Source organism: Notothenia rossii (genome assembly GCF_949606895.1).
Source record: "Notothenia rossii genome assembly, chromosome: 8".
Classification (NCBI taxonomy): Eukaryota; Metazoa; Chordata; class Actinopteri; order Perciformes; family Nototheniidae; genus Notothenia; species Notothenia rossii.
In genome coordinates, this window is record NC_136906.1 from 75,236,231 (window position 1) to 75,260,430 (window position 24,200).

Consider the following 24,200-nt stretch of genomic DNA (forward strand, 5'->3'; position numbering starts at 1 on the left):
TTGATAATCCATGATATGGCGTTTTTTTTTTTAAAGCTCTATCAGATCTATCTATCTAATCAGCACGTTTGAAACAGGAAGTGAAATGGAGGGATATGAGGCATGGCTAGAATGGGCGATCTGTTTGGTATTTTGAGCAAAACACTTCATAGACATGTTTTTTTATATATTTTCTTGTATATCTGAGACCTATGCTATTGCCTAAAAATAGCATGATAGGTCCACTTTAATTGTATTTTTCTTTTTGTGTGTTCACTCGATGTTTCTCTCCATGTCCCCGCTCAGGACGCAGGTCAGAAGCAGTTTGGAGCAACGACCTGCAGCTCCTGTGGGATGGTGTACAGCTTTGACAACCCGGAGGACACCTTCCAACACAACCTGTTCCACCAACGCTTCCTCGAATCCATCAAATATGTGGTAAAGATGTCCATTAATCTCTCTGACTGAACTTTGACACCTAGCTATGCGCTGATGGCACATTGTCTTTTTTACAATTCTTTATTTAGAAGACAGTTGAGAACATTTCACCAGTTACAGGGAGTAGTAAACCTTTGCAATAGGGGAACAGTAAACATTGAAACCCTCCCCTTCTGTTTTCCGATGTGCATCTTATACAATGTTCACAAACTTTATTCAATAACAAAAGGGATGTTTCGTAACAGAGGCATAATTGACATAGTGAGGGACAATCAAGTGGTTCTTTTCAACGCAATAGACCTGTAGTACTCCTAATTAAACTGCTCTATGATCTGATAGGGACTACTTTCTTATCTTACTTTAACCTTTTACTGTCCCTTCAGTCTTTTCTCTTTTGTTGCCACCGTAATAGTTTATGTAGCTTGTGTTTATGTTAAGTAGTTTGTTATTTTACACACTTCTTCTGCGTGAACAAAACTACAAGCTTCTTCTCTCTGTTGTGTTTTCAGGGCTGGAAGAAGGAGCGTATCGTTGCTGAGTTCTGGGATGGAAAAATCATCCTTGTTCTGCCAGGTGATCCCAAATACGCCATCAAAAAAGGTTTTGGAGTTCAACTTATTTCTCCACTTTAAGTCTTTAAACTCAGTTCAGCTGGCTAGCAATCCAATCAGTCAAACATCTGACTGCTGGGAATGTTTTTACCTTTGTGTTGTACAGACTTGTTTTTCCACACGTTCTTCCTCACCATGTGTGTTTGTTTTCAGGCTGATGACGTTCGACATGTAGCGGATAGCGAGTTGGGTTTCCAGCAGCTGACTCTGAGCAGACCGGCGCAGGCGAAGACGTACCTGTTCATCAACTCTGAGCGCATGGTGGTGGGCTGCCTCGTCGCCGAGCCCATCAGACAGGTAGGGGGGGGTGTGTGTGTGTGTGTGTGTGTGTGTGTGGGTGTGTGTGTGTGTGTGTGTGTGTGGTGTAGCGGGCCGAAAGACAAACATTTTTTTAGTAAAAGCCTTTATTTGTTAAGTATAACAAGTTTGGAACAGCGTATTGTATATATTGATTGTTGTGCCTTTATTTATGTATTAATGTGTCTGATTGTGTGTAGGATATATATATTTGTATTTGGGATTGTGGGAAACGGTATTCTGATCTCGGTCTGTACATACAAACTGAAAGATTGACAATAAAGTTGACTTTTACTTTAATCTACATGCATACAAATCAACTAATACAGGCATGTTATTAATCAGAATAACCTATTGCATTTCTGACTCCAATTCCCTTTTTGGTTTGTGACGTTTCAAACTCTTTGCAGTTAATTGTTCGGAGCCTAATTGCTCCTTGGTGTGTCTCCTCAGGCGTACAGAGTGTTGGAGCAGCCGGAGCATAACAAAGACATGACGAAGGGACGACTTCATGGAGCGACACCGTGCCCTGGTGCTGCTCCACCGTCCCCGAGCAGGCTCTCTGTGGGATCAGCCGCATCTGGGTCTTCAGCCTGGCCCGACGACAGGGCATCGCCACAACGCATGCTGGACACCGTCAGTACAACACAAGTCTTAACGGTCACCTATTATGCAAAATCCTCTTCTTCATGTCCTCTTCTACATCAACATGTGTCCCCTCTTCTTCATGTCTCTTCTACATCAACATGTGTCCCCTCTTCTTCATGTCTCTTCTACATCAACATGTGTCCCCCTCTTCTTCATGTCTCTTCTACATCAACATGTGTCCCCTCTTCTTCATGTCTCTTCTACATCAACATGTGTCCCCTCTTCTCCATGTCTCTTCTACATCAACATGTGTCCCCTCTTCTTCATGTCTCTTCTACATCAACATGTGTCCCCTCTCCTTCATGTCTCTTCTTACATCAACATGTGTCCCCTCTTCTACATCAACATGTGTCCCCTCTTCTTCATGTCTCTTCTACATCAACATGTGTCCCCTCTTCTTCATGTCTCTTCTTCATCAGCATGTGTCCCCTCTTCTTCATGTCTCTTCTACATTAACATGTGTCCCCCTCTTCTCCATGTCTCTTTCTACATCAAACATGTGTCCCCTCTTCTCCATGTCTCTTCTACATCAACATGTGTCCCCTCTTCTACATCAACATGTGTCCCCTCTTCTTCATGTCTCTTCTACATCAACATGTGTCCCCCTCTTCTTCATGTCTCTTCTACATCAACATGTGTCCCCATCTTCTTCATGTCTCTTCTACATCAACATGTGTCCCCCTCTTCTACATCAACATGTGTCCCCTCTTCTTCATGTCTCTTCTACATCAACATGTGTCCCCCTCTTCTTCATGTCTCTTCTTCATCAGCATGTGTCCCCTCTTCTTCATGTCTCTTCTACATTAACATGTGTCCCCCTCTTCTCCATGTCTCTTCTACATCAACATGTGTCCCCTCTTCTCCATGTCTCTTCTACATCAACATGTGTCCCCCTCTTCTACATCAACATGTGTCCCCTCTTCTTCATGTCTCTTCTACATCAACATGTGTCCCCTCTTCTACATCAACATGTGTCCCCTCTTCTTCATGTCTCTTCTTCATTAACATGTGTCCCCTCTTCTTCATGTCTCTTCTACATTAACATGTGTCCCCTCTTCTTCATGTCTCTTCTACATCAACATGTGTCCCCTCTTCTACATCAACATGTGTCCCCTCTTCTTTCATGTCTCTTCTACATCAACATGTGTCCCCTCTTCTTCATGTCTCTTCTACATCAACATGTGTCCCCTCTTCTACATCAACATGTGTCCCCTCTTCTTCATGTCTCTTCTACATCAACATGTGTCCCCTCTTCTTCATGTCTCTTCTTCATCAGCATGTGTCCCCCTCTTCTTCATGTCTCTTCTACATTAACATGTGTCCCCTCTTCTCCATGTTCTCTTCTACATCAACATGTGTCCCCTCTTCTTCATGTCTCTTCTACATCAACATGTGTCCCCTCTACATCAACATGTGTCCCCTCTTCTTCATGTCTCTTCTACATTAACATGTGTCCCCCTCTACATCACCATGTGTCCCCTCTTCTCCATGTCTCTTCTACATCAACATGTGTCCCCTCTTCTTCATGTCTCTTCTACATCAACATGTGTCCCCTCTACATCACCATGTGTCCCTCTTCTTCATGTCTCTTCTACATCAACATGTGTCCCCTCTACATCAACATGTGTCCCCTCTTCTTCATGTCCCCTCTACATTAACATGTGTCCCCTCTCTCCATGTCTCTTCTACATCAACATGTGTCCCCTCTTCTTCATGTCTCTTCTACATCAACATGTGTCCCCTCTACATCACCATGTGTCCCCTCTTCTCCATGGTCTCTTCTACATCAACATGTGTCCCCTCTTCTTCATGTCTCTTCTACATCAACATGTGTCCCCTCTACATCAACATGTGTTCCCCCTCTTCTTCATGTCTCTTCTACATCAACGTGTGTCCCCGTCTTCTTCTTGTCTCTTCTACATCAACATGTGTCCCCTCTTCTCCATGTCTCTTCTACATCAACATGTGTCCCCTCTTCTTCATGTCTCTTCTACATCAACATGTGTCCCCTCTTCTCCATGTCTCTTCTACATCAACATGTGTCCCCTCTTCTTCATGTCTCTTCTACATCAACATGTGTCCCCTCTGTGGAAAGAGACTCTGAAAGTTTCAGGAACAAAGATTCTCTCTCTTTTTGATCCATTTCTATAAAAACCTGTCTGAAAATGAGCTGATCAGATTTTACCCACTTAATGATGTCATAACGATGTTTTGGCTTGTGTAACCATTAGCCAATCACCAACCAAGGTAACCCATATTTTTCATATTGATGAAAAACAGTATGATAGGGGACCTTTAAGGTCTTCTTGTTTCTTTTGTACAAATTCCCAGGGTAATGATTTAAATCTGTAATGTTAAGAAATAACCTTTTGTTTATAAATGTGTCTTTGTAGCCTTTTCTAAAACCTTTAGTTCAGATCACAAGTAAAAGTGAGTTGTTCAAAACGTCAGGAGTTTACCACATGCTCGCTAATATTTCTCCTTTTTTAAATGAGTAAAAAAAAATCTAGATACATTTAATTGATAACTGCTTGTTTCATTTGTGTAGCTCTGGTTATGATACAATTGTTTTTTGAGGGTCAAAAAGAAATGTTAAATGTCATTAATAAACCAGATAATGCTGACCTATGGACAACCTGACACTAATTTAAAAACATGGTTCTTCCCTTTTCCTTGTTTTCTTAAAGGAGCACCTTCGTGTACGGCAGCCACCTCACGAAGCAGGAGATCGCCTTCTCCGACCCGACACCTGACGGCAAACAGTTTGCTACAAAGTTCTCCAACACACCGACCTTCCTCGTTTACAACTTCATCTCATGAAGTAAAAAGCTGGAGGATGCATCACTGTTTTAACTCTCACGGTTCATTATAAGTATTGCTTATCAACACACCTTCCGGCAATCGTTAAATTGTCTTTCATATGCAAAGCCATACTTGTTCAGGTTCTTATGTGGACTAGGCGTTAGATTGAATTGAAGAGTGTTTAAGCTTCAGATGTTTAGTTACGATACGTTCTGTGTTCATGGTTAAAGCAACGCTTCACCCACAAAATCTTCACCTGTAGTCGCCCTACATCTGAAAGGTGTTTTCTGGCAAACCTCCACATTGAGTACAGAATTGGGTAAAGTAAATCAGGGCTGTGTTTTAATAGAAAAACGATGCAGTTTAATCAAAGGTTTTTTAATCAAGACGTATGCACACTACTTGCCAAACACGTGCATTTGGACCTATTTTACTATTTAAAATGCTCTTTTAGACGTGAAACTGTCAATTTAAATCTGCTAGACAGATGACATTTAATACATTCATCAATACCTTTCTGGGTTATTTTAGAGCATTTTGTCAGTGGAGGCATGTGAGATGAACAAAGTGTGCTTGAAATATTCAGGAAAACATGGAGTTTTAATAATTCAAAGGACATTTCGTGGGTGAAGTATGTTGAGTTTTCAGAGGTTAATGATGTGCCTGTTATCGCTCAGTATTTATATTCCGTTCTGCTGTTGAATGTTGTGTATATTGACACTGTTTTGTATTCAGATGTTTATATTCTGCTTAATGAGCAGCTTGAAATGGGCAGGGACTGAAAATATTTTTCCCTTTTTGTATCAAAGACACAGAGGCCTCCTTTTTATACGTTTTTCCTTTTTTGTTACTTCCAGTTGGACGTTTTCCTGATTATTTTTTGGAAGGAACATATGTTAATAGACCTGTTTGAGATGTGGAGGCCATTCTACTTTGTAAATACATTAATAAACATATTGCCTAAAATTGTTTCTTGAACGTGTTTTTATACACTAACCAGGGGGTCCGCAGGGTCTTAAAAGTTGATAAATCAATTTAGTGAAAATGAAGGCTATTAAAAAGTATTAAAGGGCATTTTCCAAGGTATTACATTTTGTAGCTTGTTTTCAATAAGTATATCAATTGTCCAAAGAGGTTGTATTCTACAGTGTGCCTGAATGTAATCATTGCGTAGGTGTGTAGTGTGATTCTGTGTAGTTTATTTATGGCATCCCGTTGGATCTGACGTCATCTGAAAAGGACATCGCACGCTCACTGCTTGATATCGTGCGAAGGTCCGTTTACGCCGGTTGCTAAACAACATCGTTATGGGGAAATGCGAGTCTGCGTCCAAATGGTTGGAAGGACAATCAATACTGTATAGTCAATGTGAGGCAAAGTGTGTCGCCAAGGTAACCGGTTAGAACTCGAAGAGGCCTTAAAATGTGTGGAAAGGGTCTTAAAAAAGGTCTTACATCTGACTTCAGGATTCCTGCATATACAGGACTGTCTCAGAAAATTAGAATATTGTGATAAAGTTCTTTATTTTCTGTAATGCAATTTAAAAAAACAAAAATGTCATACATTCTGGATTCATTACAAATCAACTGAAATATTGCAAGCCTTTTATTATTTTAATATTGCTGATTATGGCATACAGCTTAAGAAAACTCAAATATCCTATCTCAAAAAATTAGAATAGTTCCTCAGACCAAGTAAAAAAAAAAAAGATTTATAACAGCAAAACACAATCAAACATTTGAAAATGTCCATTAATGCACTCAGTACTTGGTTGGGAATCCTTTTGCACGGATTACTGCATCAATGCGGCGTGGCATGGAGGCAATCAGCCTGTGGCATTGCTGAGGTGTTATGGATGCCCAGGATGCTTCAATAGCGGCCTTTAGCTCATTAGCATTGTTGGGTCTGGTGTCTTTCAGCTTCTTCTTCACAACACCCCACATATTCTCTATGGGGTTCAGGTCAGGGGAATTTGCAGGCCAATCGAGGACAGTAATGCCATGGTCAGTACACCAGTTACTGGTGGTTTTGGCACTGTGGGCAGGTGCCAGATCATGCTGGAAAATGAATTCCTCATCTCCATAGAGCTTTTCAGCAGACGGAAGCATGTAGTGCTCTAAAATCTCTTGGTACACAGCTGCATTTACTCTGGGCTTGATGAAACACAGTGGACCAACACCAGCAGCTGACATGGCTCCCCAAACCATCGCTGACTGTGGGAACTTCACACTGGATTTCAAGCAACTTGGATTTTGCTCCTCTCCAGCCTTTCTCCAGACTCTGGCGCCTTGACTTCCAAATGAAATACAAAACTTGCTTTCGTCTGAAAAGAGGACTTTGGACCACTGTGCAACTGTCCAGTGCTTCTTTTCCTTAGCCCAAGTCAGACGCCTCTTCCGTTGTCTTGAGTTCAGAAGTGGCTTGACCATGGGAATACGGCTATTGTAGCCCATTTCCCGGACACGTCTGTGAACAGTGACTTTTGATACCTGGACTCCAGCTTCAGTCCACTGTCTTTGAAGCTCCCCCAAATTCTGGAAGCGACTCTTCTTCACAATGCTGTTAAGGCTGCGGTCATCTCTCTTGGTTGTGCAGCGTTTCCTGCCACATTTCCCCCTTCCAACAGACTTTTTGTGGATGTGCTTTGAAACTGCACTCTGTGAACAGCTTGCTCTTTGAGAAATTTCTTTTTGTGTCTTACCCTCCTGATGGAGGGTGTCAATGACGGTCCTCTGGACAGCAGTCAGATCAGCAGTCTTCCCCATACTTGTGATTTAGTTTACTGAACCAAGCTGAGTGTTTTTCAAGGCTCAGGAAACCCTTGCAGGTGTTTCGAGTTAATTAGACGATTCAAGTGATTCGTTGAACACCCTACTAGTATACTTTTTCATGATATTCTAATATTTAGAGATAGGATATTTGAGTTTTCTTAAGCTGTATGCCATAATCAGCAATATTAAAATAATAAAAGGCTTGCAATATTTCAGTTGATTTGTAATGAATCCAGAATGTATGACATTTTTGTTTTTTTAATTGCATTACAGAAAATAAAGAACTTTATCACAATATTCTAATTTTCTGAGACAGTCCTGTACCCTGACTAACAGTTCTCTTAAATCTGTTTTATATAATTCTTCCTTTTTAAAAAGTGTATCTGTGTGACTACAAAATACAAATCTAGCTCGTTCCAGTCTTTGTGCTACGGTAGCTTTATATTAACTGCAAACATGAACACTATAAATCTTTAGAATAACCAACCCAGTCTCACGACATTTCGTGTTGTAGTCAAAGCAATTAATTTAATAGAAATACATTGCTTTTAAAATCGTTCTGTGTGACACGAAAAAAATGGGGAAATCGTGTTGGTGAACACGAATCAATAGATTCATTTCGTGACTATAACACGAAATGCCGTGAGACTGGGTTGGAATATAACATATAAGATAATCTCGTTTTAGCATCAAATAATAACCACTGTTTTCTTTAGAGTTCCTAATACTTCCCATTTGAAATAAATTGCTAAGCATGATTTTAATACCTAAAATACAAGCACATAGCTTGCAGCTTAGCTCAAATAACAATACAAAAACAACTTCATTCAATATATCTTTAATTCTATTATAGCCGATAATACATAAGCGCAACATACAAAGAAGATAAACACAGGATAGCTCAAGAGTTTGATCGAGACATGAATGTTTACAGAAGTGCAGAAACAAACATAACACAAACAGTAAGTAGAAACATTTACACTCAGTATAAAGATTTGTTTTTCACGCCAAAATCAACCATTTAGCGCCTGGTGTTTTTCTACATTTAGTCCAGATCTGAAACATTTACATTTTCTGGATAGTAAATAAGAGAAATTCGCAATACATCTTAAACCAGCCTTTAAACAATAGTCTGGATCCTAAACTAGATAACTAACTTGCAGATCTAGTCGATGACGATGACATCGTTGGGGTTTATATTCAGCGGGACGTTGCTCTCTAAAGCCTGGAGGATCTGTGCGGCTGAGGGTCTTTTCATGGGGTCTTCCTCAGTGCACAGGTAGAAGAGCTCCACCATCCTCCGGTACGAGTTGCCGAGAACCTCGAGGTCCACCGCCGGCCGCGTGCCCAACCTATCGTAGTACGCCTCCTCGTCGAAACTGACCTCGAACGATTGGTCTGAAACACAAACGTAACTGGTCTGAATGTAGCGGCCTAAAATGTCCAAAAAAAATCAACCATTTTATCGACAGACGTTTCCAATTTTGGATAATGTTAAAGGTAGGGTAGGTAAGAATGGAGAAACCAGCTCGAGTGCGCTAGAATTTGAAAATACACAACCGGATAAAATCTGCCCCTTCCTTCAGACTTCCTCACAGAGCCCCTCCTCCAACACACACGAACGCGCACATGACCAATGAGGGCACGAGATAAGTTTGTGCACAGATGGAAGGCTGACAGGCAGGTAGGCCATCCAGTTACTTTAGCCGGGCCGGCTCAGATGATTGGTCGTGCTTTTTACAGCGCCACGGCTTCCACAGATGACATTTTTTTTGTGTGTATTTATTGGCAAAGCATTTAATATATTCATTGCTATCGGGATGTTAAGATCATTCCATGGAATATAAAAAAAATTGTTTCTGAAGTGAATTACCTACCCCACCTTTAAGCAAAATGTGAATGTATAATTTGAAGGTTAGAGATTACAATGTAGCGGCATTAAATGTAAAAAAAAAAAATCAACCATAAGCTTTTTATCCACAGACTTTCCCAATTTTTGATAACCTTAACCAAAATGTGTATAATTTGAAGATGTTTTAGAGACTGGGTGTTCTGAATTTGACATTTTACTTGACATATTGTGACTATATTTTCAAACTACTAATGACATAGTATAAAGAAGATATTAGTGCAGCTCAGCTCACGACAGATTTGTACCACTAAACCTACAATTGTCTTTAAAAGTCACAGTTTATGCCAACAGAAATACTAAGTACTAGTATGCCATAAAAATGTGATTCTCATATATTTAATAACAGCTATGAAGTATTTGTTTCCAATAAGCTACAAATGTGTATCTAATATGCATGGGAACACCAAAGTATTTCAGAAAAACAAGTCTAAAATGTACTAAAATGTGGCTCCTGAAGGAATTTGTGTTGACAAAGTGTGAAAGTCATGCTTCCTGAGGCTACAGAGCGTCTGTCTCACCTTCATCTTCCTCCTCATCTACTTCTTTTTCGTCGTTCTCATCCTCCAGCATCTCCATGTGAGGCATGGCCAGCGACATCATCTCCCACAGCGTCAGCCCGTATGCAAAGATGTCCGCCTTGTCCGTGATCTCTCCGCCCTCCAGAGCTTCCTTCGGTGTCCAAGGCTCGCTGCCGATGTACTCCGCCTTCGGATCTGACACTGAGGAGAAGGGAAAACACTATTCATGAAACCAGGTTGGACATTTAGTCTACTCTACAGTACTGCAATACTACCTGGTACAAGTGTTTGAAAATCAAAACTGCTCCACCTGTCAAATCTGCTCAAAGATTGTTGGTCGACCCTGTCAAAGACTTTCTGACTCAGCTTACCATAGTAACCTGAGAGGCTGTCCAACAACATCATCTGGGACCCAAAGCATGTTCTGAACAGAGAATATGAACTGCTACCATCTAATGGGAGATTCAATATAGTCAGACTGAAGCATCCTTTGTGCTCCATTCAATCCTCACAGTCAATCAGCGTTTCCTCCAGGGGGGTGTCTTGGTGTCATTTGACGCTCTTATTCAGCTCGGAACACCCTAAACTCGAGCCGAGACCGTCAAAAAAAAATATAGCTTGAAATGACGAAAGGGAAAAAGGAAAAAGGACATCGCTCTGTTGGAGGGGCAAAGGAGTCTGGTGGGATTATTTTCGCCGCCAGCAAAGCGCGTTCCTGTGACGGAAAAAAACAAAACACCGCCGCATCTTCCAAGGACCATGCCAGGAGGGGTGTCCCTGTCGGCAGGGAGACGTTAAGAGATAGGATAAGGGACGGCGCAATTCAAAATGGTGTGTGTGCATACGTTAAGAGATAGTATCTATAAGGGACGGCTCAATTCAAAAGTGTGTGTGTGCATATGTAAAGAGATAGTGTAAATATAAGGCAGTGTTTCCCACAGAATTTGATTCTATTTGTGGGGGCACCGCACCCCCCCCCCCCCGCCGGCAAGAAAAGCCAAAGGCCCCTTAACCTATTCGAGTGGTCCATGCATCCACCCCCCCCTCAAATAAGATAATACACACCAGAGTTGAGGATCTGTGGGGTTTATTCTCCCAAAAATATCATTTACAATTCAGGCATTTCGCAGACGCCTTATTCCAAAGAGACTTACAATGATCAATCACAGGGACATTCTCCCTGGAGTAACCGAGGGCTAAGTGCCTTACTCAAGGACACACTAGTAGTGGTGTTCCAGGCAGGATTTGAACTCGCAACCTTCCGATCATCAGACCAACTCACTATCCATTAGACTACAAAAACATTTTTTTATAATAATTTTTTTTAATTAAATTTTATGAGATCCATTTGTGGCAGACGATATTTAATTGTGGCGACCCGCCACAAATAAATCAATGTATGGGAAACACTGTAAGGGACGGCTCAATTCAAAAGTGTGTGTGTGCATATGCAAAGAGATAGTATCTATAAGGGACGGCTCAATTCAAAATTCAAGTCACGTGACACAACGTCATCCTCCCCCCTTTGTTATTGCTCAATTTCCAAAACTGTTATCACTTGAAAACCTTGAGATAATTGCTTCAAGGTTGAACAACAAAGGAATGACTCTTTACAATTTTAAAAGGTTTGTCCAAATGATTGTGTAACCTGCTATAAATAAAAAAGTAGGAAAATATGCTATATTTTCCCTGTTGTTTACAAAGTTGCTGATACTGACCTACTATTTCTTTTAAATTCTTAATATATTGAGGAGCTGAGGAACACAGTTTGTTATTTTTGAGATATCCCCGAACTTGAATACTATCATGCAGAGTATTAGTATACAATTGATTTCTATCTTCACCGACACGAGCTCTCACAATACCTCTCATGTTCTCGTCGAGCTGCAGAGACACGCCGACATCGCAGATCTTCACCGTCTCAAAGTCGCCCTTGATGACGACGTTACAGGACTTCATGTCGGCGTGCAGCAGCTTCTTCTCATTGTGCAGATACTGGGGAGAGAAAGGAGAAAATAAGAACTTCTATTACCTGCTCGATTACACTCCTCTACACTATAACTTGAGATTTCAAAGGGGTTCAAATGGGAAGAGCAGCTGACATAAACAATAAACTAATATTGACATTTCTAGTGTATACAGACACCAGAGTGAGTCCAGAGAAAGACGTAGGTGGAAGTGACTTCATGGTTTACCTGAAGGCCACGTGCAACATGCAGCGCTACTTTCTCGATGTTGGCAGCAGGGAAAGCTTTGAGGCCATCCGCCTTCCTCTTCTCGATCAGGTCGTTGAGCGACTGCTCTCCTCCGTACTCCATCGCCAGACACTTTGTTCCGTCCTTGGCCTCGGTGAAGGCACGAAACCCTACGATGTTGGGATGACAGGGACACATAATCAACACCAGATTGTTGTGTTTGGTTAGAAAATGAAAGTAAGTAAGTATGGAAAAGCCGACAGCACAGTTAAAGCATTTGTCCAATCAGCCTGAATCTAGAGCAGGGGTGTCAAACTCAATTTCATCACGGGCCACATCAGCATTATGGTTGCACTCAAAGGGCCGGTTGTAACTTTAAGACTATATAAATATACATATTTAAATATTCAATATATATATAAAATAATGTATCCTATTACATGATTGCCTCTGCATTGGATTATTATCGGATAGGGTAATAACTTCATAATTAACTACGTCTGAAAGCAGAAGTCTAGGGCAAACAATTGCAAGTCTCTTTCAGTGCGCATGTCACAAAATGATTTAAAAAGAGAAGCCAAATTCTGGAAAAACAAAAAAAAATAAGTGACATTTTGAGAAAAAAAGTCAAATTCCGAGTCTAATATGAGATGCATTGTGGGACATGTAGTTTATGGACATCATGCTTCTGTAGATCGGCATGTAATCGTATAATAAACATATTATATTCTTCGCAAGCTCTTGTGGGGCCACAGAAATGAAGTCGCGGGCCGGATTTGGCCCCCGGGCCTTGAGTTTGACACCCTTGATCTAAAGCATGTTTACTTATATATTGTCCCTTCACCTCCTTTCCTTTTCCATTTGTACTACTTTGTATTACTACCTGATAACATCCCAGAATGCATATTCATGCTTTACTTCTTATTACCTGTACATCCTCTACTTTCCGGTTTACATTACAGTTCATTCACATCAAAAATATATATTTTAACTTTATACATGTTCATTTTATCCTTATATTTGAACTTGCATTGTTTTGTGTTTAAGATTATATTTTTCTCTTCTTTGATATCTTTAATAAGCACTATTAAAGTGAGCTGAGATTAAAAAAACATCAATGCTGAAGATGCATTTACTTATTTTTCTCATCAGGCCTTTGTGAAAATGGGAGTTTTATCGCTGTCCATTTGAAGTAGAGATTGTGAAACCTTTATCAAAGTTATCATCAATAATAATTGTGCAGTTTGTACCTTAAGTCTCATCGAAGTATTCCTTTGGTAATTGATGATAGAGACTTAAAGAGACATTAAGTTATTAATCTATGTTTTCTCTCCTGAATCATTTTCCTGCTGTGACGTCTTACCAACGATGTTGGGGTGGTTGATTCCCTTCAGGACCTCTGCCTCCTCGTTCAGGCGCTTCTGAAACATCGCCATCTGATTGGATGCACACTTGGTGTTGATCTTCTTCACAGCCCAGGGAGACGCGTTCAGCTTTCCCATCCTAGGATTAAATAAATAAACAACACATGGATATTATTTATGGACAGAGAGAAAACATTTCATATGCAGAAGGAATGGGTGACAGAAATGTTGACACATGAAATCTTTTGGAAAGATATGCAGAGATGGCAAAAGTACGGGACACACATCCTTTACTCAAGTAGAAGTACAGATACTCGTGTTTAAAAATACTCTGGTAAAAGTAGAAGTACTGACTAAAAGAAGTATGGGCTTCTAAATGTACTTCAGTAAAAAGTACCCATAACTAGCAGCTGTTTTAAAGAGTACCTGACCTCCCTTTATATTAATAGAACAATAATGTCATTGTTAGCTAATGAATGTTTCCATGGTGACCAACAGCAACATGACAACGTTTTCATTGGTCCCTCTTCTTTAGAGAAGACCAGGAAATGATGGATACACGGATCGTGTTCAAATCAATAGGCACGCAATGACTCTAAATAATAATGATCACGCCACCAAACACACATTCAGACTAAAGGAACCAGCCTGTTTGGAAAATGAGAGAAGTAGAAAGTACATGTATTTGAGTTCAACATGTAAGAAGTAGAAAGTACATGTATTTGAGTTCAAAATGTAAGAAGTAGAAAGTACAGGTATTTGTGTTCAACATGTAAGAAGTAGAAAGTACAGGTATTTGTGTTCAACATGTAAGAAGTAGAAAGTACAGGTATTTGTGTTCAACATGTAAGAAGTAGAAAGTACAGGTATTTGGGTTCAACATGTAAGAAGTAGAAAGTACAGGTATTTGTGTTCAACTTGTAAGAAGTAGAAAGTACAGGTATTTGTGTTCAAAATGTAAGAAGTAGAAAGTACAGGTATTTGTGTTCAACTTGTAAGAAGTAGAAAGTACAGGTATTTGTGTTCAACACGTAAGAAGTAGAAAGTACAGGTATTTGTGTTCAACATGTGAGAAGTAGAAAGTACAGGTATTTGTGTTCAACATGTAAGAAGTAGAAAGTACAGGTATTTGGGTTCAACATGTAAGAAGTAGAAAGTACAGGTATTTGTGTTCAACATGTGAGAAGTAGAAAGTACAGGTATTTGTGTTCAACTTGTAAGAAGTAGAAAGTACAGGTATTTGTGTTCAACATGTGAGAAGTAGAAAGTACAGGTATTTGTGTTCAACATGTAAGAAGTAGAAAGTACAGGTATTTGTGTTCAACATGTGAGAAGTAGAAAGTACAGGTATTTGTGTTCAACATGTAAGAAGTAGAAAGTACAGGTATTTGGGTTCAACATGTAAGAAGTAGAAAGTACAGGTATTTGTGTTCAACATGTGAGAAGTAGAAAGTACAGGTATTTGTGTTCAACTTGTAAGAAGTAGAAAGTACAGGTATTTGTGTTCAACATGTGAGAAGTAGAAAGTACAGGTATTTGTGTTCAACATGTGAGAAGTAGAAAGTACAGGTATTTGAGTTCAACATGTAAGAAGTAGAAAGTACAGGTATTTGTGTTCAACATGTAAGAAGTAGAAAGTACAGGTATTTGTGTTCAACATGAGAGAAGTAGAAAGTACAGGTATTTGGGTTCAACATGTAAGAAGTAGAAAGTACAGGTATTTGGGTTCAACATGTAAGAAGTAAAAGTAAAAAGTCGTCAGAAAAATAAGTAGTGGAGTAAAGTACTGATACCAGAAAGATGTACTTAAGCAGCACAGTAACAGAGTATTTGTACTCCACTACTTCCCACCTCTGAAGATATGTGACTATTCAATACAGAAACTGCTCATAGAATTTGCATGTCTGGTTTTTCCGGTGTTGATATATCAGACACATTTGTTTTTTATCAAACAGAGGAAACTACAAACCTGTCCATGCGGTAAACGTTGACCCCAGTCCCACAGCCGAGTTTCTTCATGAAGGGTGAGGCCGGGATGGTGATGGGGGTCCCTCCGTTCACAAACTTCTTCACTCGGACGTTTGTAGGTGTCTTCATCGCACTCTCATCGATAAATGCGGAGGCCATTCTCTGATAGGAAAAACAAACAACGTAAGAAATCACAGGGGAACATACATATGGGGGTAGGAGCAAACGATCCAAACTGATGAAATGTACCTATCCTGAGAAACACTATCTAGTTAAAGTTCATTTCATTAATGGTTAGACTTGTAAAGATACTTTGACATGTTCAGTCGGGAAAAGTACTTAAGTAAGAATAGAAGTACCAGAGTGTAGGAATACTCTGTTACAAGTCAAAGTGTTGGCATCAAAATATACTTAAAGTACCAACAGTAAAAGTAGTCATTGTGCAGATTGGTCCATTTCAGAATAATATATATGATATGTTTTATAACGATTGATCATGAAAGTGTTCTCAAAGCTGCTAAAGGTGCAGCTAGTCTGAATGACTTTGTATACTGCAGGGTAGCTTGTGAATTTACTCCAGGTGGAACTAAAGTCTGATTTAACACTTGATTAGATTTCACATCATTAATCAAAATCTGTGAAGTAACTAAAGGTATTAAATACACGTAGTGGAGGAAAAGTACACCATTTAACTCTGAATTGTAGTGGAGTAGAAGTACACAGTAGCACAAATGAAGACTTAAAGGTCCCACGTCATGGCCATTTCTACTGATCATAATTCCATTGTTGAGGTCTACTCAAATAAATGCATATTGTGCAATTTTCCAAAATCACATTGGTTTCTCATACAGCATCTCTGTATAGTATGTGTATTCACTCTCTGTCCTAAACGCCTTGTTGGAGCTCCTGCCCCCCCTCCATGCCCAGTGGCCGTCTGCGAGACAGCGAGACACAGCGAAACCCAGCCCGAACACACACACCTGCAATCTGGCTGGGAGTTTGTGTGTGTGGTCACACACCGACTCACAGCCTCGCCGCGTCCCGCCGTCTCAGGGAGGAAAAATCGGCGGAGCTGCAGCTGAGAAAAGATTGGGTGTGTGTGTGTGTGAGGAAGTCCGCGGATTGGTCCAAATGTAACGGCTCCGCGGACGTAACGTAACGGCTCCACAGATTGGTCCATTTGGACCAATGGGTTCATTTGGGTATGGGCACGTCACTGTACCCAGGAAGAAAAAGAGAAATCTCCAACGAGGCGTTCTGGGGCAGCATAGACAGGTCTTTTCTGTGTTAGAGTTTTACTCCCTTCAGGGTGTACTTTGAGGGTTTGTGACTCTGCAGACCGTTTACATGCAGAAAAACCTTCATAACACACAAGGGGATGGGTAATAGCCAGAAAAGCATGACATGGGACCTTTAAATACAGAACTTGAGTACATTTACATAGTTACTTTATACACCAATGGTCTTGCTTAAACTGTATATACATTATGTTTTGATGCATGTGATACAAGCCAAATTCATATCTGAACCGTCTCATATTTAGTAAGACTACATCAAATGCAATGAATAACAAAATAGTGAATGGGAGAAAAGCAAATGACCCATACAGACAAGGCCGTGGGAAGTAGGGGTGCTGAGGGTGCTGCAGCACCCCCTGGTGGAGGACAGGGGATCTGCACTTCCACAAGATATAATACAAAAAAACGAATTTTCAGCCTTGATGTAACAACATTCATAATTAAGTAAAGATAACACCCTTTTCACCCCGGTTACATTTTCCATTTGCCCTGTACGATGGGCGCTGTAAGTGATGAAAGTGGGGAATGTTGGCTTATCGGGCGCCCGCAGCTCACAGCCAAAGTGAGACAGATAGATAGATAGAGAGAGGGGGTGCACCAGTACCGGCGGGGATTGTTGTTAGCTTCTGCTGCGCCAACGGATATAAGAAGCTGTTTCTACAATAATGTGGAGAGAGAGTTCTGTCCTGTCAGACTGAGAGGCTCAGTGAGGTAAAGGACTCTGAGGGCTTAGATAGTTCACTTTAGTCTAAGTTATCTCAGTGGGTCTCAAACGTTTTGATCACAATTTATGTAAACAAATACTTCAAAGGGACACCTTTATAATTATTAGGATAAATAAAAACAGGTTTGAAATCATTCCAATGTATACTGTAGGACAGCAAACCAAAAATATTGTTTAAAACTGGAGAGATTTAAAAATATGCATAAATAAATAAATAAATAAATGTTAACTGGTAAAATAAGATATAAATGAACCACAAAAATAAAACAAGTTAGCCAATAACAAATAAATGTAGGCTATGGTAGGTTATCGGTTATGTTCACATACAAACCGATCTTTTTTACATGGGTGTTTAGAGTTGTATCCCCTTGATCAGTCTCTAGTAATTGGGCGCTCAAAGTGCACCAGATTTAAGTATTTTACTTTAAAATGTTAAAAAAATCTTCCCGGGGGGACACCCCCAGACCCCCTTAGAGGATGTGAAGTCCACCCCTCCAATTCAACATGTTCATGGATTACTAAATACATTTGAAGCCTTTTTATATAAGCTGTCCACCATATCAATACGTTTCTCTTTTTGCAGTGTATTGGCCTTTTGTAGAGGTTTTTCATTGCCAGCTAAAATCTTGCCTAGGGCAGCAAATTGGTCAAAACCGGCACTGGTGCCATCCCCACAGCACCCCCCATTTGAAACATGTTCCCACGGCTATGCATACAGATCATTTGTAACTATCCTGAGAAACACTATCTAGTTAAAGCTAATCTGGTTAATTGTTAGACTTACTATTTGACATGTCTTGTTTAAACTGTATATAAGTTGTGTTTTGATGCATGTAATATAAGCCAAAATTAAAATCTAAACTGTCTTGTGTTGAACTTACTGTGTATAAGGTTATCTTTAGTAAGAATACATAAAAAGGCTATAAATAACTACATTGTGAATGGAGGCTGGCATAACTGACGTAACGTTTAAAACATTTAAAACAACGACTTAATTGTGGCTCCATAAAAAGAAAAGGCATTGCGATATCTGCACAACTGGTAATGTACTGTAAAGTGACATTAACTGATAGATAACTTGTTAATAGACAATGCAGCAGTATTGTGTAAACATTTAGCCAACAGCAAAAACTATAGCAACGAAACATGGCGAATCTACTGCAACGGCAATGTAAGCTTTGGTTTTAATATGGTGGCAGACCAATTAATTAAACCACTATACGGTTTTGGGTCAGTTAACTTAATACCTTAATGGATAAATGTTACATTACCTGCGTTTACTTTCACTGTCTCAACAAATCTGCTGCACAAACTCAAAACGCGCCGAACAAACTCAAAACGCGCCGAACATTCAAAACAATACTTCCGTCTCTTCTTCTTCTTCTGCTTCTTCTTCTTCTTCTCTTTTTTAATGGCGGGTCGCAAACAGCTTTTGGTTGCATACCGCCACCTACTGTACACGAGTGTGTATCATCATGTCAGTCCTCTAATAAACCAGCATATCAAAAAGAAAACCATAAAATAAAATAAAATAAAATAAATAAAACAAAACAAAAAACAAATCATCCATGGTCTACTGTTAAATTCTTTTCCCTATCCCAGTTTCCCTCAAAAAGGTGAACAGTGCTTTTCTGATAGCTCTTACTCCTTCTCCTTCTGTTCCCAGAATACCCGCTACATTCAACTCCCTCTCTGCCTCTAAAACTGTATCCCTTAATTTCCCTCTTTCAACTCTATAGGTGACACAATGTAATAAAATATGTTCCACATTTTCCCTAACTCCACAGTTCCCACACTTGTCACTGTCACTTTTCCCCATGACATACAGCGTACCATTTAATGCAGTGTGATTTAGTCTGAGCCTAGCTATCATTACTTCCTCCCTTCTGTTTCTTTCTTTATAAATATTAATTGTAATTGTCTTTTGCACTTGATGGTATTCTTTGCCTTTCTGGTCTTTCTCCCACCTTTTCTGCCAGATCTCCATCCCTTTCTTCTTAATAACTGCTTTTCCTTCTCCTTTTCCAAGTTGAACTGGTAATGTGATTTCCTTTTGTAGTGCACTTTTTGCTAATCTATCAGCACACTCGTTCCCTTTCACCCCCTCATGCGCAGGCACCCAGCAGAACTGCAGATCTATGCCGCTTCTGTGAAGTCTTAACAGGCTGTGATTGATTTCTATGAGTATGTCTTCTCTGGCAGTTGTTGTTGACTGTATGCTTTGTAAACTGGATAATGAATCTGTGCATATCACCACCCTGTCTGGTCTGACCTCTTCCACCCACTGTAATCCTATTACTACTGCCAGCATTTCTGCTGTATACACTGAAAGTTGGTCTGATGCTCTTTTTGATATTGACACTTTAAATTCTGGGATATATATACCAATTCCGACACACTCTTCTTTGTTTTTAGAACCATCTGTATATATTTTGAGGTAATTGTGATAATTATTCCTGAGGTACAAACTTGTTTTGAGTCCTACTTCATTTATTTGCCACTCTCTTTTCTTTTCTACAATACTCACATCTATATTTACTATTGGAAAGAGCCATGGGGGTACACTACTGAATGGATTTGATGGTGAAAACTCTAACTCATGCATGCCGTATGTCCTTATTTTTTATTTATTTGTCCATCCAAACCCACGCCCCTGAAACTTAGAATATTCCCAGCACTCCTGTAGTATTTTGTTTGTGATATTTCCTTCCCCACTTCCTTTTAACCTGACCCAATAAGCAAGAGCAATTTTCTCTCTTCTTAGCTCCAATGGAGTCTCTCCTGCTTCAACTAATATTGCATTAGTAGGGGTTGACTTAATTGCACCTATACACAACCGTAACGCTTTATATTGTAACCTATCAATTTTTAGTAATGACTTTTGTGCTGCTGCTGCATATATTAAACACCCATAATCCAGTGTTGTCCTCATAATTGCCCGATAGATGTCGATTAATGCCTGTTTGTCTGCCCCCCAGTCACATCCAGCCACTGCTCTTAATAGGTTCAACACTTTTTTGGATTTTGTTTCCAAATGTTTAATATGAGTTTTCCATGTACATTTACTATCTAACCATAGCCCCAGATATTTAAATTCATTGACCTCACTCATCGGCTTTCCATATAATGTAAGCTTCTCAGTCTCCATCTTGCGTTTATTCGTAAATTTCATAAAGCAAGATTTGCTTGCTGACAGCTTGAAATCCCAGTTGTATGACCACTTCTCCACTTTCTTTATAGCTTTCCCTATTTTTTCAAACACATATGGAACATTTCTTCCCCGTATCCATATGGCCCCGTCATCTGCATATAGTGCAGATTTTATGCATCCATCCAAATTACTAAAAATGTCATTTATCATAACATTAAATAATATCGGGCTGATTGAACTCCCTTGAGGAATACCATTTTCTATACTGCACTCTTTTGAAACCTCTGCCCCTACTTTAACTCTGAATGTTCTGTCTGATAAAAAAGCCATGATCCAGTTATACATTCTCCCTCCAACACCCATTCTACTCAATTTGATGAGCAACCCATCCCTCCACATAGAATCATAAGCCTTTTCAATATCAAAATATACTATTGCCATAACCTCTTTCATTTTCACTGTCTTTTCCACCTCATTGCTTACTCTAATCAAAGCATCTATTGTGGATCTTCCTTTACGAAAACCACTCTGAAAATGACTTATTAACCCTCTCTGTTCTAAGACGTGTGATAGTCTATGCACTATCATCTTCTCCATCCATTTACATAAGTGTGATGTTAATGCTATGGGTCTGTAATTAATGGGATTAGCAGGATCCTTCCCTGGCTTATTAAATGGCAATATAACTGCCGTTTTCCAACTCATTGGTAAGACTCCGTTTCTCCAGATTTGATTAAATAGTCTCAGGACTAATTTAAATGTTTCCTCTGGTAGCTGCCGGAACATGGCATAGCATAGCTGGTCTTGTCCTGGTGCTGAGTATCCTGTACCTTGCAAAGCTATTTTAAGTTCTGCTATTGAGAAGTCTAAATCAAGAGCTGAATTATCATCCCGTCTCTTTTCCCTCACATTTTCATTTTCTCTTAATACACACTCTTTTTGCTGTCTATGTTTGTCATCAAGGTGTTCCCCACTATGCACCGCAGCAAATGCCCTACCTAAACATTCTGCCTTCTCTTCATTTGACACTGCCACTTTCTCCCCATCAATCAAAGCGGGAATTTTAACCGACTTCCTTTTCCCATTCATCCGTTTAAACATCGACCATACATCCCCTAACTTCACTCCTCTTCCAATGGTGGAACAATACTCTCTCCATGACGTCTTTTTTGTGTATTTTACTGTTTTACGGGCTACTGCCCTTTCCCTTTGATAATCTGAAATATTGTCTTGTGACAAGTTTTTCTTTAAAGACCTAAATGCCTTGTTTCGTTCTTTAATAGCTCTGCTACATTCCTCATTCCACCACGGAACCACTTTCTTCCTACCCTCTGTTTTTTTTTAGGTATAGTTTTATTTGCTGCTTCTTTAATGTGCATTGTGACTTGATTTGAGCACTCCTCTATACTTCCTTCTAATGTTAACAATTGCGCTGACTCCTTACAGTAAAGCCTAAATGTTTCCCAGTCAGCTTTACCAAAGCACCACCTGGTAAATACACTCCCTTCCTGTCTACATACCTTTGTATTGATGATTGTGAAAACTGGGTAATGATCACTTCCTATGGTAGAATCACTTTTAACATACCATTCACATGATTTAACTAACCTATCCGTCACCAGTGTGAGGTCCAAACATGATTGTGTCCCCCTATTCACGTCTATTCTTGTTTTTTGTCCATCATTAAGGCAAAACAGTGATCTTTCCTCTAGCATTTCTTCTACGACATCCCCATTACTGTCTGTTTGACTGCTTCCCCAAAGGCTGTTGTGAGCATTAAAGTCACCACACCATACTTCCCTTCTATGAGCCGTCCCTGCTATTGTCTGTAAGGTTTCAATGTCCAGATTTTTACACGGGTTATAGAAATTGATAAGCTTTATGTTCCCTTCTTTCCTTGGGCTGCATATTTCTATTATGACACATTCCTTGTCGTCAGGGGATGGGACTACCCTATAGGCCAGCCCATCCTTTATGAAAGTAACACACCCTCCACCATTTTGATTGCTAACTCTATCATATCTGATAGAGCTGAACCCTGGAATCATAAAGTCTAGATGAGGTTTTAACCAAGACTCTTGCACACAAATTACATCTGGCAATGTTTGTAACTCATAGACATATTTTTTAAACTCCTGTCCATTAGCTATGAGGCTTCTAGCATTCCACTGGAGTATGTGAATTACCATTGACAACGTGCTAACCCTCATCCTGGTTGTCCGTTTCTCCCACATCTTTTGTTGCTAGTAATTCATGTATCTGGTCTGCTTTTATATCTCTAATGTTAAGGAATTTCTCCGCTGCCTGCACGATGGTTTTGATTCTGTCACTTTTCTTCTTCATCTGTGCTGCAACATTAATGGTATGGCAGATGAATGTCATAAAGTTGACTTTCTTTACCACGAGAATGCTATCATCTTCTTTAATTTCCACAGGTACTTGGCTTTGATTTGTAACCTGCCTTTCTGAAATGTTGCTACCACTCTGTACTAAGTTTCTTTGAACCCTTCCACTAGAATACTTCCGTCTCAGCGGGCTGTACGGAGGCCACACAGGGACAAACTGAACGCATGTCGTTTCTGTCTGGGTATAAAGACAGTAGCTAATCTCCATGCCTGTTATTTTTAGAGAGTTTAGACGGGTTTATATGTAGTACTATGATGATGAAGTGTTTGATTAAAAGTATGTCAACATAATACTGAAAGCAGTTACCATTGTAATACATTATTTCACCAATAGAGGTCAGCCACGACATAAGATGGTATGTCTTTTTATATATTCCATATAATATACTGTGACTTTTTACACATATTTATTCAACATACTACAACCATGACTTTTTTCCAACACTATGCTATGATGACTTTCTTTTAAAAAATGTTTAGACATAATGTCATAGGACTTTTGTTTGACATGATGTTTTACATACTCTGATAGGAGCTTCAATCGTATTAAACGATGGCCTTTTATATATATATATTAACTTATTACACAGTCTATATGTGTAGCAATATTTTGGACATACTATAATATGACTTGTTGCATGATATTTTCAACATTGTATAATATTACTTTTTATTAATATGTTTCGGCATACTATACATTGATCTTTTGGGATATTATTTTACGGAAAATGTCATGATAATTTTTTGAAATACTATACTATGACTTTTTCATGATACATTTGACATATCATTACCTTTTTTTCGAAACGTTTGACATATTTGTTGACACACTATGATAAGACATTTCACATTATATCTTGACAAACTTTACTGTGACTCTTGCATGATATTTCCGACATACTATACAATGACTCGTAGTTTTTTTCCACATACCATTTTTGGGGAATGTATACAGTATAGTACAGTACTTTATTTGTTTAATCATCATCACAGCATGTGTCTGTTCTCCATGTAATGTCAGGGTTTGTCTGAAAGAATTTCACTCACTAGAGGTTGACCTTGACCTTGACTCTCATGGTCCAATTATTGTTTCATCTCCTTCACATGCTGCATCTGTTC

The 24,200-nt window shown here is 39.5% G+C and overlaps 3 protein-coding genes across 4 annotated transcripts in view; 2 read left to right on the forward strand and 1 right to left on the reverse strand.

Annotated features, from left to right (window-relative positions):
• LOC307016279 (N-acetyltransferase ESCO2-like) overlaps positions 1-5,741 on the forward strand; it is a 14,573-nt gene extending 8,832 nt beyond the window's left edge. The window contains 7 exon segments of the mRNA XM_079645317.1: positions 249-417; positions 927-1,014; positions 1,180-1,325; positions 1,779-1,826; positions 1,828-1,854; positions 1,856-1,965; positions 4,661-5,741. Coding sequence (XP_079501443.1) covers positions 249-417; positions 927-1,014; positions 1,180-1,325; positions 1,779-1,826; positions 1,828-1,854; positions 1,856-1,965; positions 4,661-4,793 — 721 coding nt within the window. The 3' untranslated portion in view covers positions 4,794-5,741.
• The window catches only part of LOC307016396 (microtubule-associated protein RP/EB family member 3-like), a 77,510-nt gene extending 57,271 nt beyond the window's left edge, over positions 1-20,239 (forward strand). For both annotated transcript variants that reach the window (XR_013801792.1, XR_013801793.1), the window contains exon 10: positions 20,229-20,239. The gene's annotated coding sequence lies outside the window, so the exon portion shown is untranslated. The remainder of the gene's footprint in view (positions 1-20,228) is intronic.
• pbk (PDZ binding kinase) lies at positions 8,369-18,954 on the reverse strand. Its single transcript, XM_079642835.1, has 7 exons — positions 18,797-18,954; positions 15,505-15,665; positions 13,535-13,674; positions 12,172-12,341; positions 11,842-11,971; positions 9,977-10,177; positions 8,369-8,944 (listed from the first exon to the last, which is right to left on the reverse strand). The coding sequence occupies exons 2-7, from the start codon at positions 15,660-15,662 to the stop codon at positions 8,712-8,714; spliced, it is 1,032 nt and encodes a 343-aa protein (XP_079498961.1). The 5' UTR covers positions 15,663-15,665; positions 18,797-18,954; the 3' UTR covers positions 8,369-8,711.
• Positions 20,240-24,200: the final 3,961 nt, after the last annotated feature.

Bases quoted from the DNA above. Each gene is read 5' to 3' on its own strand.
- pbk (XM_079642835.1), bottom strand. From the start codon at position 15,662: ATGGCCTCCGCATTTATCGATGAGAGTGCGATGAAGACACCTACAAAC. The intron at 11,972-12,171 runs GTAAACCATGAA...TTCTCTCCCCAG, and splicing joins ATGTTGCACGTGGCCTTCAG to TATCTGCACAATGAGAAGAA. The intron at 10,178-11,841 runs GTATTGTGAGAG...CCTTCTCCTCAG, and splicing joins GCTCGACGAGAACATGAGAG to TGTCAGATCCGAAGGCGGAG.